General features: G+C 36.2%; 1 protein-coding gene across 1 annotated transcript in view; it reads left to right on the forward strand.

Moving 5' to 3' along the window:
• LOC142334575 (NSFL1 cofactor p47-like) overlaps nt 1–12457 on the forward strand; it is a 300271-nt gene extending 287814 nt beyond the window's left edge. The window contains exons 2-4 of the mRNA XM_075382728.1: nt 8986–9362; nt 10022–10237; nt 12088–12457. Coding sequence (XP_075238843.1) covers nt 9020–9362; nt 10022–10237; nt 12088–12359 — 831 coding nt within the window. The 5' untranslated portion in view covers nt 8986–9019 and the 3' untranslated portion in view covers nt 12360–12457. The remainder of the gene's footprint in view (nt 1–8985; nt 9363–10021; nt 10238–12087) is intronic.
• Nucleotides 12458–25576: the final 13119 nt, after the last annotated feature.

Raw genomic sequence — 25576 nt, forward strand, 5'->3', positions numbered from 1 at the left:
TGGTTTTAAGATTTTTTTACGTATCTAATATTTTACGAAGTACTAATCGTTCAGTCAGACAGCGTTTTGACCTACAAGCGAAAGTGAGTAAAGTTGTCGTGTGAACAAATTCTGTCTCAGCGAGAGAAGTCTTTTGATCATGTTGAGTGAATGACCGCGCTCAGTCAATGGCTTTTAATTGCTCTCAAACGAAGTTTGTAGCAATTATAGGATACTGGATAGTCTCTTGAGACAATGAGATGGTTCTGAAGATATAAACATCTCAAATTTTAGCGATTTTTTTTTAATTTGAGATTGTTTTCAGAATTTTTGAAAATTTTTGTCCCTGAGTTTAACGATCGTTACTGGTCAACAAAATTTTCTAATTCTCGTTGATGGGTTAATTGACAGAACACCAGAGACAAAAAATGGTTTTGAACATTTTTTCACTGCGAAAAGTGGATTTTTTCCTTTTGAAATTTGTTCTTTGTTTTTCCTATATGATTTAATTACTAACAAGGCTAGAAGTTGCTGAGGCGAATCTCATCATGGATAATTTTCTTAGCTCTCTCCCACTCTGTTGGTTGGGGTTTCTTTCTTTTTTCGTTTACGTTTTATCTTGCACTCTCTCTCTCTCTCTCCCGTTCTCTAACCATTTTGTTGATGCCGCACTTCAGCTGCTGTTATGTGGCGTGATGTCATCATCTATTACCCTCACCTCACGCCCTTTCAATTGAGGTAAAGCTAGCCTCACTAAACCGTGGCTAGCTACTGACGAAGCCAACCGCTCGCCGATCGTTTGACAGCAATTTGCCCGACGTTAGTCGGTTCGTTTTTGACTTTAAAATGTGTTGTTGACAGATTGGTGCGTATAGATAACCGTTTTGAACTGTTTTTTTTTTTGTCTAGTTCGGCCAATTTTTTGCTTATTTGGTTTTTGTGGAAAAAATTTTTTTTCTTGATGCTGTATTAATGTTTAAGCCTCCGAAATTGATACCACACTGTCTTTGAGAACCTAATAATGCGGTTTATGTTCAAAGGTGGTAAAAGTTTATCATTTTTTAAGATATTTATGTTTTGCTTTTTTCACAACTTTCCTTCATTTTGGGATCTTGAAGAGGTCTTTTTTGAAAAATCAATGCAATTGGCAAATTCCGTTTGGCAATTCATGCAAGGAACGACTATCTATAACGTGAGGTAATTTTGTTTTATAAAATTGTACACATGATAATACGATTCGGGCGGTTTTCCATTTTTCTAAGTTTTCTGTTTCTATTTTAGTTTTAAGTACTAGAAAAACTATATTTGTGCACCGTCGGGGATTTTTATTTTTTTTGCTAACATTTGAATCAGTTCTTTGCGTTAATATGAAGAAACATTTTTTTCATCAGCGCAAACAGTTTTTTTACATTTTTCAATAGAAAAAAATCTTTTTTATCTAAATAGGAGGAAGGGGTTTTAAATTTTTCTAAGTATTGATTTTTATATGTTCTCTACTTCATTTTTTTCAATTTAAAATTGAACTTTCACAAATAAAGACGAGATCTTTTGTTTCCACTGTTTTGCACAAATTGTAACCATTTTCTCCATATTCTAGCATGTAGCACTCTAGAATTTTCTTAAGACCTATATTTTGATTTGCCTTGATTTTTAACAGTTGTTTTCTTAGCCTTTTCTGATTTTTTTATTGTTTCAACTTTGATTTCATTTAATGTAATTTGGTATTGAGGTTTTGTTGGATTTGCGCCTAAATATTTTAAACTGATTTTTAGTTTCTGTGATTTTTCTTGGGTCTTTGGTTAGTTCCGGATGTAAATCTTCTGCCTTTGTATTTTATTCTGTTTCTTTTGTCTTTGTTGATTGATTTATTTTGCAATAGTTGAACTCATATTGTCTAAAATATCTTCAACAAGAGAGCAATATATATTATTGTTGTCTTAATTGCCTCGACTCCAAAAAAATTGTTTTTTGAGACCTAATTTTTTGCCTTTTTCTTTCAGTTTAGTTTCTAAGCATAATACCTGCCTTATGAATTTTTTTAGACAAGTATCATACATGGCGATTTTTAGCCGTGTCAGTGTTTTTAGACTGTGGGTATTTGACCATCCAGGGTTTTTTGGGCATTTTATCCGGTCCAATTGTTTTTAATAAGAGTTTGTTTTGCGGTATGAAGATTTCAGCAAATTTTCCGGTCAAACTTATTTCGTAATTGTTCTTATTTTAGCTTGCGCCGATGTTATCAATACTTGATTTATTCTCGCCGTGAAAGCGATGAAAGTTTTAAGATTTTCTGTGTCAAGTTAACCACTCAAACTAAGTTAAACCAATTTTCATTCTGCATGCAAAATTAACGCGGGTTCGGTTTTTCGTGCTTCTTTAGGGGATTTTAATTATGCATTCTATGATCGCATTGCAGTTTTACCCACTGGTCGCTGCGACTCGCCTTCACTGACTTATTCTGCCTCAAAATTAATGAAGGGTTTATCTGGGGTAGATTTTGTTCGAACCTTGCTTTGAAATCAACAATATTGCTACTTGTAATATCTGAACAATTTATATCCTGATCGACGACAAAACTGGAGTCTAGTGATTGCGACGTAATGGAGCTTTGGGTAGTGGGATTTATCTGGAGACGATCGTGGTACAACAAAAGCGGAATTGCCAATTTCATAATGGCCAATTGGGAGGGTTTTTATGCTATCGGGTAAAATATCGCGCTTGTTGTCAGCTGATAGACAAATTTTGATTGTAGTGACTGCCTACAACCGGTGGTGGCCGGAGACAATCCTTGTTTTCTCTGAGTGCAGTTTTTTCCAATTCGGAGAAAGGTGTAGCTGAAAGTTTTCGAAAACCTAAAATAAAGAATTGAGAAAAATAGGTGATATTATAATTACTATTCCCCGTGTTATAATACGATTTGATACGTTCCAGATGCCTCTTAACCCGTTATGAATTTTTTATACAACTAACATTTCCGTTTTATAAGAGAATAAACTAACTTTTCTTCAAGATAGAGTACATGTTTGACTTCGAACAGATAATGTCTTTAATATAATCGCCGCCGAATTTGTCCTTGTTTTTGAGGACAGCCTTTTTGTTACGGGTAATCTAAAGAAAGTGATAAGACTGGTTGTTTGAGAAATCAGAATTGATCAATACTGACTTGGTTTTTGCGATAACTTTGGATCAAAATCTTCACTTTTTATTGCATAGAGACTATCCGTATCGCTGTAAAGAGGGTGACAGTCGAAGTTGAAGCGCTTGACATTGTAATGGAACGAATACATGTGGTATGTCTCCAGATCTAAGATAGTTGCTCCCACAAGGGTTGGAGTATTCCAATCAATGGACTTCGGCCGTGTGATAGAGGCGGCTAAATTTTTGCCAAAAATGATATAGCAATCGAACTCAAATTTGGATATTATTCTTAGCATATTCTCTGCATCTCGTGAAGTTGCTGCTTTACTTTTGCGTCGCTGGATTCACAGTTTTTACCATACACTGCATTATTAATCATTTTAGACACCACTATATAAATTGATAGCATCCAGCGTGAAGCCAAATTTAATTTCCTTTGATAAGTCTGAATTGTCTAAATTTTCGTTCTTCGTTTTAAAGACGTTTTGAATACATACATCGTTCCGCAAAATTTTCTTGTCAAGTTGATCTCTAACAGAAGGCAGATCCAGATGAGATGAGGAAGTTTTCACTAAAGCGTACCCACTCAAGTTTGCCGCTGAATTGTACTTAGCACTATCTAGTCCTTAATTTTTTATAACATAGTTTTTGAAAATGCTCAAAAACGGCAGCAAGAATGTCTGGCTCGTTGAATATAAATCATGATAGTCAACCAATTTTTGACATTCATATTGGTTAAACTCTGTTCATCGCTGAAGAGATTTTTGTTTGTTATTGCAATTTCTGCATCTCACGAAGCTTTGCCCCATTTCCTGGAGACAGATATTTTCGTTGAAAAGCTCAGTTAAATTTTCATAGCTCTTAAGTGTAGAATCTTATTAATTGCTCTCAAAAGAAGTTTATAGCATTTTTGTTAGTCCTGTTGGTTTTTTTAATGCAATTGTTGGCTTGCAATTGTTGGATTTTTTTTTTCGTCTGAACCATTTGACTTTTTGTCCTCAAAAACGGATAAACATGTAGTGCCCAGCGGGCATTAAGTTCTGTTAGAGCCTTTCAGCTGACTATCTCCAAGTATGCTATTCACAAACTGTTTTGGAGCCTTATGCTTATGGTGTGAAGGGCGGTTCTTTGAACCTGACCCTCCTACCCTCCCCACGTCACCCTCATTCCCTACCCCAGCACATCATTCAGTGGTAATGGCCTCGTGCAGCCAAAGACCCCCTCCAAACCTTTCCCCCACTGTTCCTTCCCCCCTCGCTGAGCTCACCTCACGCAGCTTCAGTTAAGCTAAAGCTAGCTTCACTTATCGGTGGCTAGCTACTGACGAAGCCAACTGATCGTTTGAGAGCGATTCTCCCGACGTTGGTTGGTTGTGTTTTGATACACCAATTAATTGTGATCTTCGCTGAATTTGTGCAAAATGTGGCAGAATTTCAGCAGCATCATCTGGTACGAATGACGCTAACTTTTTTAAAGACATACCCATAAAACCAACGGAATTAGTTTTATGATTTACTCACACTTTTTCTAACCACTTTTGTTGATATGGCTTTTTATTATAGCCTTGAACTCAGTGATAAATTTTTCGTCCGTTGTTGGTATCACACCAATTTTATTTGAGGCATTACATTCAGGTAGTTTAAGACACAGCTGATGAAGGTCACAGTTTTTCAAACTGTGTGCTACAATGGGAGTTAAATTGGGCGCAGAAATTGATCTTGGATCCGTCTTCGTGATCTGTTTGGACCAACTTCGTTTGAATTATCAGATTGTTATCCTAATCTAGCAGTCAACGAGTCGATTGACAATGCCTTTCAAATATTGATTTTACTGTTTCTTATAATGGATATTCCAGGGAAAATTTTTGGATTGTTGTAATGCTCTATTGAAGACAGTATGCTTGCCAGGCTTCTGTTTTTTGCCCGATCCCTGCTCAATTCGTTAATTTTTGTCTGTATTATGACCCCGACTTCTTTTCACTCATTAATAGCCGCCCTCATCTTCTCAGCCGGCTATTATAGCGCTCCTATTTTTTTTACAATTCAAAGAATTTGAATTGTATTGGGGCGCTGTCTTTTTACGACTCGAAGAGGAGTATTGATATTCTACAGGTTTTTACGACTCGAAGAGGAGTATTGAGATTCTACAGGTTTATTTTAGCAGAAAGCAAGTTTGTTAATGACTTGAATTTTGACTTCTGACTGTTCGAGCATTTACCTCCGTTTTTGATTGTTGACTTCTGTTTTCGAACATTGGACTTTAACAGTAGCTTCGTTTGTAATGTATAGTAATTAGGAACTGCTGGTAATGTTCAAGGTGAAGAGGTCATTTTAAGATTTTTTGTTCCTATATAAGTCACCCCCAATTATCTAAACTACACCGCACAAACCCCCCACCTATCTACCCCCCCCCCCCCAACACCTACCCCCCCCCCACTACCCCAGCACTACCCACCACCACCACCACCACTTACCTACCCGCCCCAAATTACCCCCCCCCCCCCACCCACCTATCCCTACCCCCAAACTACCCCCTCCCTTCACCTAGCTCCCCCGCACCTAAAAAATTTTTGGCATTTTTAAAACACATTAATGTGGTTTGTTGGAATACTTTTTTTTCTCTCTTGTCTATTTTGATGTTCTGATTTTGGTAAGGTTAGGTTAGAGATTATAATGCACGACGATTCGAGTCATTTCCGGTATTCTACCGGCTGTTTTTTTTAGCAGAAAGCAAGTTTGTTCATGACTTGAATTTTGACTTCTTTCTACTCGAGTTTTTACGTTTTTACCTCCGTTTTTGATTGTTGACTTCTGTTTTCGAACATTGGATTTTAACAATAGCTTGGTTTGTAATGTATAGCAATTGGTAACAGTCTTTAATTCAATGTGAAGGGGTCAATTTGAGAAAATATGATCCCATTTAACTACCTACCCCCCCCAAAAAAAACTACCCCCCACGTACCTAACCCCCCTTCCCAACGTACCTACACCCCCCCAACCCCAACGTACCTACCCCCCCCCCCCTCCCTCGTACCTAACTAGCTACCCTTTCCCCCCCCCCTCGTACCCACCTACCCCCCCCCCCAAGTTCCTACGTACCCCCCGCTACCCCCCACCCCACCTACTTAAACCCCCACCACCACCTACCTGCCCCCCAACAACCACCACCCCCCCCCCCCACCAGCAACTACCCACACCCCTAAACTGAAAAAAATTTTAACGCTTTTTATGTTATATTGGTCTTCTATTTTCGTTATTTCTAGTATTTTTTTCGATAATCTGATTTTGTCCAAGTTAGGGTAGACATGATTTTGCACGACGATTCGATTCGTTTCCGGTATTCTACCGGCTATGTTTTTTTTAAGATCTGTTCACACATTTTCATGATTTTTGAAGTCAAATTGGAGTAGTGATTTTGGTCACGCCGAAACAGGAAGTGGAGCGAAAAAGAGAGTAGTTCTGCGGCGTGAAATTTTTTCGCTTCAATTTTAAAGTAGAGTGAGAAACCGATGTTTGAACAAAAATCGCTTTCTCGCTAGTGGTTTTTTGTTCACATGCGGCAATTTCTGTTATTTACTGTTATTTTTACTGTTTTTTCGATTTTTTGGATCGGATTTTTTTCTAAATGGTTTTTCCAATCCATTCATAGTCCATTCTAGGTCTAATTTCCTGTTTAGTCAATAAATTCCTGTTAGTCTTCGAATTGTACGTCAAGACTTGTGCTATGTTTTTTTTTACTTCGTCTATTAAAAAAATGTTTCGCTTTATCTCATTTTGCCGCTTTTTCAACATTTTACATGATATCTTTTTGACTTCTCTAGGCTAGTTTCTCTCTTCTCTCATTCTGCTAAAAGTGATTTTGAACATCAGTTGCTCAGCAAAGCAATTCAAAATGAACAGAGTCAGTAAAAAAAATTGAAGTCAGAAGTAGAAACGGGATAAACCCATAAAGCCCAATTTTAGATGCCCGCTATTTGAACGTCGTTCCTATAAGTCTTAGTTACCATCTCTAATGCTTATTAGTATTGATAGTAGCCCCTGTAGCCTCTCTCTAAGAAACAGAAGTACGTTATGTTCAATTAAGAAATGCCATCAAAATAAATCGGACTTAAAAAATGTTTTTGTACAAAAATCTTTTTTTTTTCAATATCTTCTATTCTTTCAATCCCAATCATGCTTATTGGAATCAACGGCGGCTATTTTCCGGCAATCTGCCGGGTATGTTTTACATATTAGACAAAGAATGCATCACTAGCCGATTGTTATGTAACTTTTTGTCTGCGGCCAAATCTTTTGGACTACAGCCAGCTATAATTTACTGTATTGTTATAAAAGTTATGCCAAATTCGTAGGTTTGGTTGCGCAAAATTTTGACAGTTTTTGATATTTTGCCTGCTTTTGATTGTCTTTTATGTGAAGCGAGATTTCTCTTAGATACCCAATTTATTCTTCTTAATTTTTTGAACTCTCTTTTGCGTTTTTAGCAGGAGATAACGGCCTAATACCATAAGTACCGAAAAATAGCTCTAACAATCATTTTCGGAAAATAAACTATCGATTCGAGCTTTCTCCATAAAAGCATGTCAACGTTTTGAAGGTGCGTGTACTAATATGATAACAGAATGTTTCAGTTGTTATTCATTTTGTTTCATTTACATGAAGTAATAAAGATCTTTCTCAAAGATAGTTATGATGAATTAGTGTGAATTTACCCCGGTTTGTTATGTCATACTCGGGTATTATTTTGATCAGGTTTATTTTGATCAATCAATGGCTGTTTTTCAGCTTGTAAATATGCACCGTTGACGCACGATTACGAAATATATCATAAGCTGGGCGGGAAGGCCATTTGCGGACGCACGTTACAGATCCTCGTTGTTACGGTATGTTGAACATGCCATTCAGTTTTGATAGTAAACCGAGTTATTTTTCTGGCGCCACAATTTGTGATTATTGGGATTAATTTTAAATCATTTTCTTAAATTTATTCACTTGCATCTTTCACGACAAATCTTGCTCAAATGTAGACTGTTTTATACCCCTGACCGTAAAATGACAGAAAACTTGCTGTTATGACGGAAAACCTGTATGAAGTTGTTTAACCATGATTTGATATACAATCATCATTGATATTTTTGTTATGTGAAAACAGACAAATTGTAATTCATACTTAAAAATGGTTGATTCGAGTGAAGAATTATTGTAAGTACCTTACAGAAAACAATGACCAGGGTTCATCTTCTAATGGCTTAACATTTCTTTGGATGTCATTACTAGAGTTTTATTGTTTGCACAAGCGAGGGATCATTCGCTTGAAGATCAACGTCAAACCGTTGCTTCGCCCTTTCAGTAAGTCTATCTAATACTGATATAAATACTTCTGAATTCTTTGTGACGTGTTTAATCTTTGAGGTTTTACTTTCGCTTAGATCTCTTGCCTCTAGTGTTTGTATTATGCTTATACTTCTGAAAACGTGATTTCAAGACTATCTGTATAATGCCGCAGTTAGCTGTAACCTAATAAGAACGATGGATTGCAGTTTTCAGACAGTTGTTAATGCGGATTTAACGCGTTTTTTATTCGACGAATTGAGCAGTATTTCGCTAACTACAATGCTCAATTATACTTAAATGAAACGGAAAAAACAACCTTGTTAATGGGTATTTTGTTGGGCGCTGTTTGTCTTTTCTTAATTTTCAGAGATTTGTGTTGTGCTGCTTCTCGTATTGTCTCAAGTTATGAATAATTTTTTTTCTTTTGAAATATAGAGAAAACATTTTGAAGCGACTATTTTTGTCGAAATATGAACAAAGATTTTGTAATCGAATTGATGAAACAAGTTTGTATAGAGGTTTATAAAATGTTTTCAGATGTAGATGTTGAAATTTGTACTCGGTAGCCAATGAAGTTGGAAAATGTAACTCGTGAAATAACGAGTGCCGAGTTCCACTCAGTACAGAGTATCTTGAAAGAATCGTTGGAGCCTTTCGGTTTTGAGTCAACGCCTCTGCTGGTCAAATGGTACAATGACCAGGTAGCTGACAAGTTCAAATTCTCCGCAATTGACGAGAACAGTTTGGCATTTTGTGTAGTGAGCGTGGGGTGGATGTTTGAAAAGGGGTTCTTGCCATTTGTGTTTGGAAACGAGTGTCGCAATCCGAGAAATGCTTTGGACGAATCAATTGAGTTTTATCTAAATGGTGCTTCTTCGGCTTTGAAGGATTTCAATGCCGTGCATTACAAAGGTTAGTGAGTTCAGGATGCACAAACGTGTACTAGAATTAAATTTTGACACGAAACCCCAGCACCGTAGGATATGATCATTTATAATTGTTAAGTTACCTCTATTATAATTGTATATATAAATTGCGGTGTCCCGCATTCTCACCCACCATATCATTTCACCCCGACTTTGTTCTTTTAAAAATACTATAAAAATACTATAATAAAAATACTATCGTTTGGCCGTGGCCATGCCTCAAAGGCCTGTGGGACTGGATAGGAAACTATCACAACCGAACATGGGATTAAGTTATCCGGTTAATCATGACATGCCTGTAAGTTCGATAGCTTATTTGTGGAGTGAAATGATATGGGGTTAAGTCGCATGGGTTTAAAGGAATCCGAAATTGTACAATAAATTATATGATGATCAATTTAGTTGCTAATTGCACCTCCTAATAGGCTATGTCAGCCATTATGAAAACAAAAAAACGCATTCTTTTATTCTTACATTGTTATGGAAACAATCATTTTGTTCATGGCGCGATGTAAGGAAACAGCTTGATACAACATTTTGAGTTTTTGATAAACTTTCTCGCCCTTGAATTTTTTTTGCGTGATAGTTCTATTTACAATTTTAAGCAGCATGTATTTAATCACATGTTTTTTGTTTAATGAACAGATTCAGACATGGCACCGGGCACGAGGCGACCGGCCTTCCTGGCCCAACCAGCTGCCCACGTGTCTGGAACTGCCTTCTACTACCACCCCTCCGAGATCATCACAGCAGCCACAGACGAGGGGGTTCCACTTCCGTGGGGAGATAGCAGTGAGAGTAAAAGTGGCGTGTTTGGAGTCTCCATTCATCCCAAATATGGAGGATGGTTCGCTGTCAGAGGTGAGAATTAAGGGATCTTGGAACCAATGTCTCCCTTTTGCTGAAGGGAACATACTCCAGTTGAATCAAAGTATGCTAAAAAAGGTAGAATTATTTTTTTGAAAATTGTGGCATTAAGACGAAACAGGATAGACAGAAAGAATTAAAAAGTTTCTGGATGCTCTCTGTAGCCTTTATATAGAGTTGTTGTGACTTTGAAATGCATACATGTTAGTTATTTTTCCGCCCATCTATTTACAACACCGCGATTGCAAAGCAAATTGGAATCCAGGTTGCAGAATGTCTTTCATGGGATCTATTCTGTTTTGCCCCCCCCCCCCCAGCTTAGTGGGTTTATATTTTGTACGCTCCTCAGGCGCACGTGCTAATTTTTTACATAGTAACGTGCTATATAACAACATATAATTTGTAACTGGGGGCGCAAAAACGGGGGGGGGGGGGGGGTGGGCGAAGCAACATAACCCTTTCTTGTTCAAAAAGTTCGTGGCAAAAAACTTACCATTCTATATTAAGATTCTCGATTCTTTATATTATCAGTGAGCAATGGAACCCTTTTAAAAAGTTGGGAACTCTTAAAAAGCACTCCATTTTCAAATGCAAGTGGAGAAACTGAATTCCAGATTATTTCACACGGTTGAGTGTTATTGTGATATTTTCTGTCTTTAGTCTTTAGTAGCAATATTTCATGCTTGTTTGCGTCGTGTGATATGAGATACGTTTGCAGAGGAACTAAAACATCTGGTTGCCATGCATACCAACTTTGAGCATAAATATCACCTGGTTCAGAGTAATTCACAAGTTCTTCTGCTGGCAGACAGGAGTGTCTTTGGCTGGCCTTTTGATGTGCTTTACGCGATTGTCTGCACTGCTTTGGAAGAAAATGGCGTGCTTATCAAATGACCTTTCTTTTCATCTTTATACACAGAAAATCCTAACCGATACTTGCGGACAGCTCGAACTTCGTTTGATGGAATATATTGTCTGACACTTCGAAAGAGAGCTGTATAAAGCTATGACATGCTCCTGATTGAGACAGACACAGCGATAGGAACCGTGCTTTTTCACTTCTCGAGATTTGTTTTTCGAAAAGATCAGTGAGAACTGTCTCATCGGTTTCTTCCCAGTCTGTGTCGAGTCAACACCGATTAATATTCTGAAGTCACACTCCTCAATTGGTTTGTCTCGAGTAATCACATCAACTAATACCGTTGATTAAGTTTTTGACCGAATATAGCTGCTTTCTACTGTTATTTAGCCCACTGTCCTTCGTCTGTTTGGTTGATCGCGACACATACTTGATCTCTTGAGCTGTCTCTTAAACTATCAGATATGCCGTCAAACACGACACTTCAAAAGATATCGAAATCTATAGCGTATGAGATTCATCATTGCGAGTTTAAAGCATTAAAGTTTTTCAATTTATGTCAATCTTGGTCCCCAAAATTAAATCAGAGCTAACGAAAAAATAGTTCAGAGCCACATTATTTTATATGTTCAATTTTTGAGCTGCGTTCTAACATGCATGAATAAAAAACTGCTCATGAAAAAACATGACTTAAACTGGCTCGACTTATTTTGGCAGAATATTTCTATCTGTAATTAGAATGCTCTATTTCTATTCATTCCATCATGTTAGATTGTTGCCAGCACGAATCACACATTGGTCTGTACTATCCACGATCACAACAGAAACGCACGTGCGCTTGTTCACAATTTCTTATGAAGTTAGTTTGGCTGAGGAGGTGGAAACTGTTCCTACCCTTATATATGAGTTTTCAGGAGCCCATGAAAATTTTAATAAGGGAAGCTTCTTCTGTATGATAATGGTGGCCTGCTTTTGTTTTTTTCAGCTTTGATCATTCTCAGAAACGTTGTGTTCCCTGAATTACCGTTCAATCCTCCTGTTGACATTGTGCAATCGACACATGACAAACTTCGCTTGCTTCACGAATTCAACTTCAACAACTGGAAAAACTGGAAATACAGAGACATAATTCCAGTAGAGCCTGAAATGAAGTACAGCAAATTGCAACGCAAGTACTTTGAAACTGAACCAAAGTTGAGACTTGAAACGCTACAAACTGAAATGTATCAGGAGTTTGTGAAACTCCAAAAGCAATAATTTGTTTTAATTTCGAATGAGTATTTATTTGCATCACTTGTTTATTGGCCTTTGTATCTTCTTTGTAGACATAGCATTCAATAAATATATTTTCGTTAGTTGTTTTGCAGTCGAATCAAAGTTCAGTTCAAAATAAAATTAATCTGTTATTCTTTAATGTCCCGATACAAGTGGATGAGAGTCTGTCCTTTCAATAAGCTTCCTTTTCTCAAGTTCGACCTACAAAATTTAAATGGGAAATTTGTAAGATTTCAGCTTTCTTGAATTATGACTCATTTCCGAAAGTTGTGGAAATCAAATTATAATGTCGCTATACACTCGATGAAGCGAAGATTAATTATATTGTTTAGATTTCAAAATGAAAGATAAATAAGATCAGTTTAATTTTTTTATTTCGATTTCCGCGAGGTCAAGGAGGTTTGTAGTGATGGGAAAATCGCTGACCGAAAATGCAGTGATAAGGTCTAAGTCCTCAGAAGAGAATAATCGACTGCGAGTTAATCTATCATTTATGACGCTTATTTGTTGATTTAGTCTTAGTTTTTGGAAAATGCAACTGCGTTGTATTTTATATCAACTGTTGACCCTCAAGCAAAACGGAAACATTAATTTTGCAGGATTTTACAATGAAAAGCGCAAAAAAGTACTCTTATTGTTTTGAAGACAAATCCAATATTTGAGGTAAATCTAGAAAAGACAAACGTGCTAGCTAACAAAAATTTTAGAAACTGAAAACAGTGATGAAAAATGAAAACATTGAAGGAAAGCCGAAACCCAGTAAAAAATCGAATTATTTATAACACTGCAGTCAAATTCAAAATTATTTGATATAAGAATGACAAGTAAATACAATTTGAAAAAAACTTGGAAAGATCGAAGTACAAATTGGCTAGGCAATATCACTCGCGTCCTCCAACTCCTCAGAGGTAAGAGAAGAAACGCTCAGTTTTAAGCGTTCCAGCTCATTCTGGAAATTTCCGTGTCACACTTGGTAAAGCAAATTGAATCCAAAAAAAAAAAACGAAATACTCTTTGAGCTGAAACTATACGACACATAATCATATTCAAGACATGTTTTGTTCAATTGTTTCCAACGCTGAAATTCCTGCTGCAAACGGGAGCCTTTTTAATGTGGAGCTCTAGCATTTTTATTCTTACCTGACCAAAGTGAAGAGAATAAAAACAAACATTTTACATCTAGAAAAATACTGATGAAATAAGATTCATAATCTGATGATTTGTACAGACAACTACTGTTACGTTAATCAAATTATTTTTCAATTAAACCAATTTTTGTTCCTGAAAAAAAGAACAAAGAAAACAGGATATCTATTATTCAAATCGATTTTTTTGCAGATTATTCCAAGTTCTCAATCTTAAAACATTAGTTTGCAAAAATTGGGTCTATCAAAGGCACCAAGCACAAAAATGAACTTTTATTTACAGCACTTAATGACGTTGAAAAAACAAGAAGGCTCGTTAATGACCGTACGCACAATGTTCCGACCCAGTTGATCCAGACTCTTGACTTAATTGGCTACCAATGATGAAGAGATAGAAAACTTTCAAAACTATACTTAGCGTTCAATAAACCACCAATGCAAATCAATAATACCACCCTAGAGAGCCAATGAAGATTGTTGTTAATAGGACTACTATAGAAAAAACAATAATCAGAATTAAACAACAAGCATTAATTACAACCAAACTCGATGTCGATAATATAAAACATCATTCCAAAATGAAACTCACATCAGATAAAACCAAAAGAAAGTAAACTTACCTATTCTTCATAAGAACAGATACGCGACTGGGTAACGGGTCAACAAAAAAGGTGCGAAGTTCAAAAAAGCGTTTCTATTTTTTGAAATCAATTAATTTCATATTTATTAATGTCAATAGATATTAACTGGAATCACTAAAATGTTCATTTATACCTCCATAGAAGGCACTTGAGAAGCATCATTATCCAATGTTCAGTTGAGCACTTTTTAATATCCAATTTGACCTACCATCAATGTTATATTTTAAAAAGAAAACAAAAGTGCTTTAAAAAATACAGATGTATAAAATCTCAAATATTTTATAAACTCTCGTAGTAACTAAGCCAAGACTTAATTAGCTGAAGCTAAGAAAGTTAAAAAGATTAAACTACAATCCACTGAAAGAGGGCTGTGACCCCTGTTTACTGAAATTGGGATACAAATCGACCAAAAAGCGGTTAAAAAAGAGCAACGCTTAACAGTACAAATTTCTTTTTGAAAACAAATATTTTCAAAAGTCTTAACAGACTTATGATCTTAACAAAAAGAGATGGATTGAGTGGCAACTCCTTAGGAAACCAATTGGGACTTATAATAGTGAGACTAAGTCACGACAACACCAAATAACAAATACAGGCAGAAGACAAATTTTCAAGACTGCAAATATTTCAACGACACCACTTTGCTCAAAGCACTATAATTAAAAAATTTTACCTGCAGAAATTGTAAATCGTCACTTGTAAATCATCATCTAAACATCAACGTGTCTTACTTGTAAAGGGGTACATATGACAACATAACGTAACCCAAAAATTGATTAGTATAAAAACCGCAAAAAAATTTTTTATACGGCCAAATAGTCTGAATAAAATTTTTTGCAATCAGTCAAAAAACATAGCAAAGCAAGAAAATATTGTTTGAGGTAACACAAAACTCAATAGAATAACTAGCACTAAATTGAAATCTTTCAATAGTTTCAACTATGCGTCCTGGGGAAGCTATTATTGAGACCTATCATTATCAAGTATTTGTCTTACAACAGCAAAAAGAAAGAACATAAGCAAAAAAACACAAATTTTGTGAGAGATCTGTGTCTCGGCCCAAAAAGCATAAACTATTCAACAAAAACAGTAAACCTATTCAGATACGCTTTTTCAACGCTATACAATTTTCTTACTATGCTTTCAATCTATTGGTCTGTCAATAAAGTTGTAATTCGACAGAGAAAAGAGAACTCTTAAATTAAACAATTACACTCAAAATTACGCTTACAAAATGAAAGCACCTAGTATCAAAACCAAGAAACCATTAGTTAGGAAACCGTTAATTAAAAGAAAACAGACATTGATATCCAACTCACAGGAAAATGGCTTCCTCCTGTTTTTACGGAGACTGTGCCAGAATCTGAGAAAAGATAACATAAAATAGTGGCGATTTTCAAAAAATGACCAACATTTTCTTAAAACAAATATATTCAGAGTCATAAGAGACATTAGACAAGCTTGTCTGAAAGTGTTGCCTAGGTTCACTTCATCTCCTTGAAAACTAATTGGATTTTTGACTAACTAGGGAGACTAAGTCATGGGGCAGAAACAAAAAACTGCAAATGAAAGCAAAACTACTAAAAGTCCGAAAAATTTTTACGAAAGCAGTTGTTCAGAGACAAAAAACCATAAGCTTAACTCAAAAACCATATTATAATTTCGTTGGGCCTTGTTTTTTTTATAGTAATTGTCATGAATTTTTGTCGGACTTCCTTTAGAAATTCTTGTCAGTAATTTACATAAAAAATTATATATTGGAAAAGAATTTGGAAAAAAGCCGAACCCCATTAAAATCTGAAGAATTTTTTTTACCGTACGGATCTATGGTAAGATCATGATATGACCAGATAATGTTGCCCGTTTAAGAAAGCCCACAATTGTTCAAATGGTTGTGAAATAGACCTATTTTTAAATAAAATTTTTGAAGTATATCAAAAATTAACAACGGATTTTGTAAAATTATTGAGTTTAAAATTGCAAAAGAACTGTCCGAACTTTAATTCCAGAACACTACTCCTAATGCCATCAAGAGTACAACTAGCTCGCTTTCGTAGCTTACGGAGATTATGACCTCAGTTTTCAGGTGTCTGCTTCCAGCAAATTTAAAGAACGTTTACTAAAAATCATATTTGGTCCCATTTTTGACAAAAAAGTCTTAAATTTGAATAAATTAGCGTAACTTCTAGCCGAAAACTCGTTACGGAAGATTCAGTGTTCCTCCTTTATCTTTAGAGATAAAATCAATAACACTAGCGTTAACTATTTTATCATATTTTGACAAAGTTGACAAAATTTGGTCAAAAATAAAGAAAATGTGAAATAAAAAACAACCGAATAACGTCTACTATTCAGAAAAAAAGTAAATCTTGATATCTCCCAGTAAACAACGAAAATTGAAAAAAAAATTTTAATTACACATTCTACGCTGGACGGGCTAATGATACCACTCACAACTCTCTACGACTGAACAAAAAACCTGTTGTGCAACAATCAAGTCAGAAGTGAAACTTGAAAAAACATTGACTTTTTTCCTTATCGCAACCAAAACGAGTTAATTGTTCCCGCAACCTAAAACTGATATGAAAACTTTGCAAATTGTCTTGAACAATGTCATTGAATCCTTATCTACATTCTCTTACATTTTATGGTTTACCCCTCGTTCAAAGACCTTTCCCCAAAACGTTTTTGAGGACAAATTTCTCCCCTCTTGCTGGCAAAAAGTTCCATAGGACACAGAAGAGACACAGAAAAGACTCATAAAAGACACCGAAAAAAAAACAGAAAAGACACAGAAAAGAAAAGACAAGCAATTTTTTCAGCGACGAAGCCAAGATTGGGGTACAGAAATTTCCCAGCAAAGACGACTTTTTTGGGAATTGCTTTTCAGACGTCACTCCGAAGAGAAGATCTAGTTTTTTAACTGGTTTAAGACGTCACCAGCAGAAGTCCGCCCGAGGTCTCAGACGTTACCTCTGATGTCCTGTTCCCCGGTTAGATCTATCCAAAACCTATATTTTTTTCGACAAAAAGCCTCCAAAAAAGTTGACATGTTTTACTAGTTTCAAAGCGAGGAAAGGAAGTTTTCTAACTTTTAAAGAAAAATCTGCGAAAAAAACACAAAAATCAGAGAAAAGTTCCTCAAATCAGAAAAAAAACAATTTATTTTTCCGAATCAATATCTGTTTCAATTGCTGAAAAAAACTCTTAAACCACTCTTTTTAATTGGTTTGCAATCAAACAGAAAGCTATTTCTATCGGTTTATCAAATCAGTATCACATAAATGAGAAATGTCAGAAAAAAATTTTTGAATTCGGAAAATTCAAAAACACACTTTAGTATTCTGACTACAATTCCGTTTGAATTGCCGAATAAACCATCAAAATAATCTTTTGAATTGGTTTTCAATCAACCAGAAAGCTATTTCCATCGGTTTATCAAATCATTATCATATAAATAAGAAAAGTCAGAAAAAAAATTTTGAATCCAGAAAACTCAAAAAGACAATTTAGTTTTCTGAATCCATATCCGTTTCAATTGCGGAACAAACCAAAACACCATTCTCCAGGGTTGGTTAAAAATCAAATAGAAAGCTTTTTTCACCGATTTGTCAAACTATTATCATATAAATAAGAAATGTCAGACAAAATTTTATGAATTCAGAAAAATCAAAAAACACGAGTTAATTTTCTGATTACATAATCTATTGATTGTCGAAAAAACCACTCAGTAAAAAAACCCTAAAACAAGTCATTTTAGTCGGTTTGATAGTTTTACTTGCATAGTGAAGTAAATGGAAAGTCATTAGGCGCCACACCAAAAATCAAAACTTTCATTTGACGAAAACAATTATCATTTTAAATTTTTTTGGAAAAAACTTTCAAAACATCAATTTTTGCAGAAGTCCTGGGTCTCTGACGTTGCCGTCTGCAAAGTCGTTTTATCCATGTTGGTTTCAGACGTTACCATCAGCAGAAGAGGAGTTTTCGAAGAAAATTGTTTCCAGTAGTCACCAGAAAATTTGATGTCTTTTTTTCCTAATTTCAGTTTTTCTGAAAGCCAGATCTCAGACGTTATCTGTCGGAAAGAACTTTGAAAGTTTAGTGCAGACAATGCATATTATAAATAACGAAGAGAGCGTGAAAAAAGAGCAGATAAAGTAACACAGTTTTAAAGAAAACTAAAAAGCTTTGTAAAATCCGAAAAAAGACAATATTTGGAAGAGTTCCAAAGTTTTCCAAAATATGACTCTTCTCTGCAAATTTCTAGCATTCAGTAGCGCTTCTGTAACTCTTGTTGCCTAAACGCATCGCATCTTTACAAATTTCTTATCTCTAGCCGTCACAACAACAATAAACACCTAGAAGAAAACAGGATTCAAAGTTCTAATTTCGCAAAAAAATTGTGAGGGGTATTCATTAATAATGTTGTTTGATTAGGGTTAGGGTTAGTAAGAAAAATTTCTTGGGTACTTTTAGGAGCTTTTTGTTTGCTAATTTATTCCTATTTGAGAGAAACAGCCGAGTGTTTTGAATTTTTCACGAAAAAGGAGTTTAATGTAACAATTATTTGAGATCTGGTCTAATTTTGGTTTAACTGCATAATTGTAGCAAAGCACAGGTTTCCTGTCATCCACAGTAGCCAAACACAATAGTTAAAACAGTTAAAGCCAGCTATTCAAGCAAAACTTGTGTATATTCAACAAAAAACAAGCAATTTTTTAGGTCTGCTTAGCGAAAGTTGATTAAAGGGCGCGAACGTTCGGAAAAGATTTTAGGTACTTTTTTAAGCGCAAAAAGCTAGATTTAGCACACAAAACACATCCTAGGACATCTCTTTTTGAGAAAAGTTGCGTCGCTATTCTTTTGAGCAAGAAAAAACTAGGATCATTTGCATTCAAACCTTAGAAAACTTTTTTCCATCAAAAATTTGCGTCGCTCCGGTTCTCAAAGCCGTTTTTCATCTTCAGTTCTGGTTCTCCACCAACATCATCAACAATCAGCTAGAACAAAGCAACAGCTGTCAAGATGTTGAAGCAGAACAGCGCTGAATGTTAGTTTGCCATCGATATGTTCAAAGCGACAGAAATGTCAGTGAAGAAACTGCTCGATCTCCTTGAGAAAACCGTGGAGCAGAAAAGGAGTTTTCGATCATTGTCTTTGATGATCGAAAAAATCAAAGGCCAGGAAACAGAGCTCAAGAAAATCTCAGAAGAAGTGATGAGACAGCAGCCACATCAAAGCACTGCATCACCAATTTTGAACAGGCAAACGACACTAATAACTCGACTCAATGAATTGGAACTGCAAGTCAATCTGTTGGACGATGGCCAGCTCATTCAGTCTTCCAGTCGCAATAGAGATGATGTCAGCATGATCTCTAGCAGAAGAAACTTGTCTCTGCAATCAACACTTGCGCCCCGTGACGACAAGGAACGAATCCAGCATCAGGGCGATATAGAAGAAAAGCAGACCGGCGGTAACATCTTCAATCAACCGCCTCCAACACCATCATGGCCAAGAAAACCATCACTTTTTCTGCAAACATCTAATGAACTAGGACTTCAAGTTCAAAATGTGCTTGAAGCCCATCAAAGAAATCCTAAAAAGAAGTTAATGAAAGTCTTCTAAAATCGAAAACTAAACTTGGAAACCAAATAAATGCTCCCAATCATTTTCCCGGCTTTGACGAAGATACCAGCCAAGAATTCATATCTCCAACAAAATCAGAGAAACTCGAAATTGCCTCCAATCTGGTAAATATAGATGTCCGCAAAATTGAAACAGATAAAATCAACTTGAGTCACAACTTTAACACCTAGCAGAGCCCTTTGCCTCCAATCCAAAATTTGAACCTTTCAATAAATCACTCACTTTCAAACCCCTTCAATTTGGCAGATCCAACTATTACCAACTATCCACATATATATTCAATTACATACAGATGGTATATTTGCCCAAAACTCGGCATTGGAGAAAATCTTTTATTTAAACTTGCCAAAGCAAAGAGACAATCAGGATTCATATGCCAACAGAAGTCCTCAATATCATAATTTTCCCAAACTGCAACAGAATTTTGGACCTTCTCAAGTTCAATAAGGATCATGTCGATACCTCGATAGTCAACTTTTGAACTGTGATCTGCAAAAACTCCCCTGCTTACCCACAGTCGCAAACAGAACCTCACATCTTCGGTGTAAAACTGATAAAAATAGTCGCAGAAAACAATTGCCTACAATCCAATCAATGTATTAATCCTATAAATGGGGTACAATCCTCAAGTGTTCTTCCAATTGCCGTGCAACTCATAGAACAACCACTTCAGAATACCGTCTTAAATCCTGCAGCTCATAATTTTCTGCCAAAACAGGGAGCTTCACAATCAAACGTAATTGCAGCTCCTCTGCAATTTCCACAATCTGTGAACAGTCAACATGGCCTTGTCAACACAGGCCTCTCAGTTAATCAATTTATGGCACAACCCAGTCAGTTGTGTAACAACCAGTTTGTTCAAGGCTCTCAGTTTCCATCGAACTTTCAAGCTCCAGTAACTTCAACGATCCATGCCCCAATCTGCATTAATCAACAGCTTTACTACCCACTGTCAATCAACACATTAGCTCAGTAAACTCGATCACTAATGTAACAACACAGGAAAGAAGAAATGTTGATTTCAAACATTCAATCAAATTGCCACCTCTGAAACTTCAGAGTTTCAATGATAACCCTATCCACTTTCACGAGTGGATCAATAACTTCAACACACTGATTCACAACAACACTTCCATAACAGACACGCATCGTATAACCTACTTACAGATTTCTGTAAGTGGGAAAGCAAAGGAATTGATTCATGCTTGCTCCTGCGGTCCATCTTATTATCAGACAGCACTGAATGATTCAATACGACATTTCGGTGATCGTACTATAGTTGTTAATGCGTTCATTAACCAGCTCGAAAACTGGCAAATTAATTTTTAAAAAGACTTGTGCAAGCCTTCCAATACTTTGGACCACAAATCCGTTTGAATTGCGGAATAGGCCATCAAAATACTCTTTTGAATTGGTTTTCAATCAACCAGAAAGCTATTTCCATCGGTTTATCAAATCATTATCATATAAATAAGAAAAGTCAGAAAAAAAATTTTGAATCCAGAAAACTCAAAAAGACAATTTAGTTTTCTGAATCCATATCCGTTTCAATTGCGGAATAAACCAAAACACCATTCTCCAGGGTTGGTTAAAAATCAAATAGAAAGCTTTTTTCATCGATTTGTCAAACCATTTCAAAATTTTTTGAATTCAGAAAAATCAAAAAACACGAGTTAATTTTCTGATTACATAATCTATTGATTGTCGAAAAAACCACTCAGTAAAAAAACCCATTTCAAAATTTTTTGAATTCAGAAAAATCAAAAAACACGAGTTAATTTTCTGATTACATAATCTATTGATTGTCGAAAAAACCACTCAGTAAAAAAACCCTAAAACAAGTTATTTTAGTCGGTTTGATAGTTTTACTTGCATAGTGAAGTAAATGGAAAGTCATTAGGCGCCACACCAAAAATCAAACTTTCATTTGACGAAAACAATTATCATTTTAATTTTTTTTGGAAAAAACTTTCAAAACATCAATTTTTGCAGAAGTCCTCGGTCTCTGACGTTGCCGTCTGCAAAGTCGTTTTATCCCTGTTGGTTTCAGACGTTACCATCAGCAGAAGAGGAGGTTTCGAAGAAAATTGTTTCCAGTAGTCACCAGAAAATTTGATGTCTTTTTTCCTAATTTCAGTTTTTCTGAAAGCCAGATCGCAGACGTTATCTGTCGGAAAGAGCTTTGAAAGTTTAGTGCAGACAATGCATATTATAAATAACGAAGAGAGCGTGAAAAAAGAGCAGATAAAGTAACACAGTTTTAAAGAAAACTAAAAAGCTTTGTAAAATCCGAAAAAAGACAATATTTGGAAGAGTTCCAAAGTTTTTCAAAATATGACTCGTCTCTGCAAATTTCTAGCATTCATTAGCGCTTCTGCAACTCTTGTTGCCTAAATGCATCGCATTTTTACAAATTTCTTATCTCTAGCCATCACAACAACAATAAACACCTAGAAGAAAACAGGTTTCAAAGTTCTAATTTCGCAAAAAAATTGTGAGGGGTATTCATTAATAATGTTGTTTGATTAGGGTTAGGGTTAGTAAGAAAAATTTCTTGGTTACTTTTAGGAGCTTTTTGTTTGCTAATTTATTCCTATTTGAGAGAAACAGCCGAGTGTTTTGAATTTTTCAAGAAAAAGGAGTTTAATGTAACAATTATTTGAGATCTGGTCTAATTTTGGTTTAACTGCATAATTGTAGCAAAGCACAGGTTTCCTGTCATCCACAGTAGCCAAACACAATAGTTAAAACAGTTAAAGCCAGCTATTCAAGCAAAAATTGTGTATATTCAACAAAAAACAAGCAATTTTCTAGGTCTGCTTAGCGAAAGTTGATTAAAGGGCGCGAACGTTCGGAAAAGATTTTAAGTACTTTTTAAGCGCAAAAAGCTAGATTTAGCACACAAAACACATCCTAGGACATCTCTTTTTGAGAAAAGTTGCGTCGCTATTCTTTTGAACAAGAAAAAACTAGGATCATTTGCATTCAAACCTTAGAAAACTTTTTTCCATCAAAAATTTGCGTCGCTCCGGTTCTCAAAGCCGTTTTTCATCTTCAGTTCTGGTTCTCCACCAACATCATCAACAATCAGCTAGAACAAAGCAACAGCCGTCAAGATGTTGAAGCAGAACAGCGCTGAATGTTAGTTTGCCATCGATATGTTCAAAGCGACAGAAATGTCAGTGAAGAAACTGCTCGATCTCCTTGAGAAAACCGTGGAGCAGAAAAGGAGTTTTCGATCATTGTCTTTGATGATCGAAAAAATCAAAGGCCAGGAAACAGAGCTCAAGAAAATCTCAGAAGAAGTGATGAGACAGCAGCCACATCAAAGCACTGCATCACCAATTTTGAACAGGCAAACGACACTAATAACTCGACTCAATGAATTGGAACTGCAAGTCAATCTGTTGGACGATGGCCAGCTCATTCAGTCTTCCAGTCGCAATAGAGATGATGTCAGCATGATCTCTAGCAGAAGAAACTTGTCTCTGCAATCAACACTTGCGCCCCGTGACGACAAGGAACGAATCCAGCATCAGGGCGATATAGAAGAAAAGCAGACCGGCGGTAACATCTTCAATCAACCGCCTCCAACACCATCATGGCCAAGAAAACCATCACTTTTTCTGCAAACATCTAATGAACTAGGACTTCAAGTTCAAAATGTGCTTGAAGCCCATCAAAGAAATCCTAAAAAGAAGTTAATGAAAGTCTTCTAAAATCGAAAACTAAACTTGGAAACCAAATAAATGCTCCCAATCATTTTCCCGGCTTTGACGAAGATACCAGCCAAGAATTCATATCTCCAACAAAATCAGAGAAACTCGAAATTGCCTCCAATCTGGTAAATATAGATGTCCGCAAAATTGAAACAGATAAAATCAACTTGAGTCACAACTTTAACACCTAGCAGAGCCCTTTGCCTCCAATCCAAAATTTGAACCTTTCAATAAATCACTCACTTTCAAACCCCTTCAATTTGGCAGATCCAACTATTACCAACTATCCACATATATATTCAATTACATACAGATGGTATATTTGCCCAAAACTCGGCATTGGAGAAAATCTTTTATTTAAACTTGCCAAAGCAAAGAGACAATCAGGATTCATATGCCAACAGAAGTCCTCAATATCATAATTTTCCCAAACTGCAACAGAATTTTGGACCTTCTCAAGTTCAATAAGGATCATGTCGATACCTCGATAGTCAACTTTTGAACTGTGATCTGCAAAAACTCCCCTGCTTACCCACAGTCGCAAACAGAACCTCACATCTTCGGTGTAAAACTGATAAAAATAGTCGCAGAGAACAATTGCCTACAATCCAATCAATGTATTAATCCTATAAATGGGGTACAATCCTCAAGTGTTCTTCCAATTGCCGTGCAACTCATAGAACAACCGCTTCAGAATACCGTCTTAAATCCTGCAGCTCATAATTTTCTGCCAAAACAGGGAGCTTCACAATCAAACGTAATTGCAGCTCCTCTGCAATTTCCACAATCTGTGAACAGTCAACATGGCCTTGTCAACACAGGCCTCTCAGTTAATCAATTTATTGCACAACCCAGTCAGTTGTGTAACAACCAGTTTGTTCCAGGCTCTCAGTTTCCATCGAACTTTCAAGCTCCAGTAACTTCAACGATCCATGCCCCAATCTGCATTTATCAACAGCTTTACTACCCACTGTCAATCAACACATTAGCTCAGTAAACTCGATCAATAATGTAACAACACGGGAAAGAAGAAATGTTGATTTCAAACATTCAATCAAATTGCCACCTCTGAAACGTTTCAATGATAACCCTATCCGCTTTCACGAGTGGATCAATAACTTCAACACACTGATTCACAACAACACTTCCATAACAAACACGCATCGTATAACCTACTTACAGATTTCTGTAAGTGGGAAAGCAAAGGAATTGATTCATGCTTACTCCTGCGGTCCATCTTATTATCAGACAGCACTGAATGATTCAATACGACATTTCGGTGATCGTACTATAGTTGTTAATGCGTTCATTAACCAGCTCGAAAACTGGCAAATTAATTTTTGAAAAGACTTGTGCAAGCCTTCCAATACTTTGGCTTTACAGTAGACCTCCAGTCTACAACACTCATTAGAAAAGCCAAAGAGAAAACCCCACATCATTTGGTTCTTAAATGGACTGAACATTGTCTGACTGAGCTCAGCTCAGACCTGATTCTTGTGGATTTTCAACAATGGTTAGAGGTCCAAGCTCAAATCTACGACAAAGTGAGTCGAGAAACCAATCAAAGAACAATCAGTTCTCAGGCCTCAAAGTTTTTCAACTCCAACAACCTGCAAACCAAGCCATACAATAGCAACCTCTCAGTGTCAGTCAATAACGCATCAGTCGAAAACAGTAGAAAACTTTGGAACTTTGCGCCTCAGCAAAAACAACCGTCAACTTCACAAAACGTTCTGAATAAAACTTTTAACAGAAAACGGTCTTGTGAGAAGTGCAAACAAGATCACAGCATTGCCAAATACACTGAGTATCACTTGTGCTCACCAGATGATCGATACAACCTTGTCAGCCAAAACAATTTGTGTATAAATTGGTTGAGCAACAAACGCCACAAACAATCGTGCACACCGCAAAAACAATGTCAGGTTTGCAGTGGATTGCACCACACAACTCTTCATGATCCTGCCAAGCAAATCAAACGCCCTACAGCAGTTTTTTCTACTGAAGTTTTCCTGGTAGCAATCCAACACGTTCGTCTAGTA

Source organism: Convolutriloba macropyga, chromosome 1 (assembly GCF_964194025.1).
Source record: "Convolutriloba macropyga chromosome 1, txConMacr16.3, whole genome shotgun sequence".
NCBI classification, from domain to species: Eukaryota; Metazoa; Xenacoelomorpha; order Acoela; family Convolutidae; genus Convolutriloba; species Convolutriloba macropyga.